Genomic DNA, 1,573 nt, shown 5'->3' on the forward strand with positions numbered 1-1,573 from the left:
TTTCCTTTTTCTTTACTGGATTTTTATTTTATTTTATTGTAACACTTGTGACAAAATAACTTTTCATGCCACCACCGGAGCTTGCAGCAGGAAGTTTTGTCTCAGAGATGTTGCCTATTACAGAGTAAATGCTTTCGTAGCGTCAGAGCACAGTTCCAGTAGCAGCTTTCAGAAAAATGCAGCTATGACCTATGAGCATCCTCACGAGAAAACCACGCTGCAATTCAGTTTCAGAGTTTCATATTACAATCTAGAGATGCAAAAATGCAAATGGTAGATAAATCCCGATCACAAATTTGCCAAGTTAGCTTCGGAGAACCGAATGAAAAGAATTTCACAAACTCAAACGGTAGCAAATCAGAAGTTGTGACCGGACTGACGATATTGAACAGAGAAACAAATCCAGGTAGCATTTTCTCATAACAAGCATTTTAAATTAAACCACAAGCACGAGCATTCGCAGAGCGGCGACCTGATAGACACACTGAAGCCAAGCTAGCCATCCCCTAACCGCCGAAGCCGTACAGGGTGCGGCCCTGGCGCTTGAGCGCGTACACGACGTCCATGGCCGTGACGGTCTTGCGGCGCGCGTGCTCGGTGTAGGTGACGGCGTCGCGGATGACGTTCTCGAGGAAGATCTTGAGCACGCCACGGGTCTCCTCATAGATGAGCCCGGAGATGCGCTTCACGCCGCCCCTCCGCGCCAGCCGCCGGATCGCCGGCTTGGTGATCCCCTGGATGTTGTCCCGCAGCACCTTCCGGTGGCGCTTCGCCCCACCCTTGCCCAGCCCCTTGCCGCCCTTGCCGCGCCCGGACATCTTCTCCCTCTCGGCTCTGCTGTGCGCGTCTCGCGAGGAGGAGGACGAAGGAATTGGGGATTTTTCTCTGGGAGGGATGCAGCCGAATTGGTTTGGATTGGTGGGAGGCTGCTGGAGGGGATTATATATAGCGTTTGCTGGCTGCTGGGAGGGAGGGGGGATGGTGCGCGAGCCGTCGGATTCGGGACTGATCCGCGTGAAGTGTGCGGGCGATGGCTTCAGCCGTTGGATGGGAAGAGGTTGGCTGCTATTGGTTGACCGGAGGAAGCGCGGATCGGCGGGGTGCGGTTTGGAGCGCGCGGTAGCAGAAAATAGCGCGGGAATTTTTCCGCCGTTGCATTTCAGCGAGCAGGGAAGGGGCATAGTAGCGGATATATCTTCCTTTCTTATTATTAGTGCAACTCCAATTGGACGACCCATTTCGTTCGCGGTCGTCCATTTGGATCGGCGCGGATAAAAAAGGCGGCCCAACGCGCCGACCCAAACGGACGCGCGTCCGTTTTTCGTCTGCCGACGACCCATTCCCGGCCCATTTTTAATCCTGATTTGCGTCGGCACGGACACGCGACAGATGAGCGCTTGCTTGCCTACTCTTGTCTCCGGGCCCGTTCGTCTGTGGCACATTGGTTCCCTCCCCCCAGCCAACAAGCTACCCTCGCCCTCGCCTCCTCCGTCACCGACGCCGCCGCCCATTTTGCCGGCCGACTCTTCCACTTGTCGCCGCCTTCACATCCGCCCAGCAACGCCGCCCCTGC

The 1,573-nt window shown here is 55.4% G+C and overlaps 1 protein-coding gene across 1 annotated transcript; it reads right to left on the bottom strand.

Annotated features, from left to right (window-relative positions):
- Positions 1 to 384: 384 nt before the first annotated feature.
- On the bottom strand, positions 385 to 907 carry LOC125529142 (histone H4). Its single transcript, XM_048693552.1, has one exon. The coding sequence runs from the start codon at positions 816 to 818 to the stop codon at positions 507 to 509; it is 312 nt and encodes a 103-aa protein (XP_048549509.1). The 5' UTR covers positions 819 to 907; the 3' UTR covers positions 385 to 506.
- Positions 908 to 1,573: the final 666 nt, after the last annotated feature.

This window comes from Triticum urartu, unplaced genomic scaffold (genome assembly GCF_003073215.2).
Source record: "Triticum urartu cultivar G1812 unplaced genomic scaffold, Tu2.1 TuUngrouped_contig_5372, whole genome shotgun sequence".
Taxonomy (NCBI): domain Eukaryota; kingdom Viridiplantae; phylum Streptophyta; class Magnoliopsida; order Poales; family Poaceae; genus Triticum; species Triticum urartu.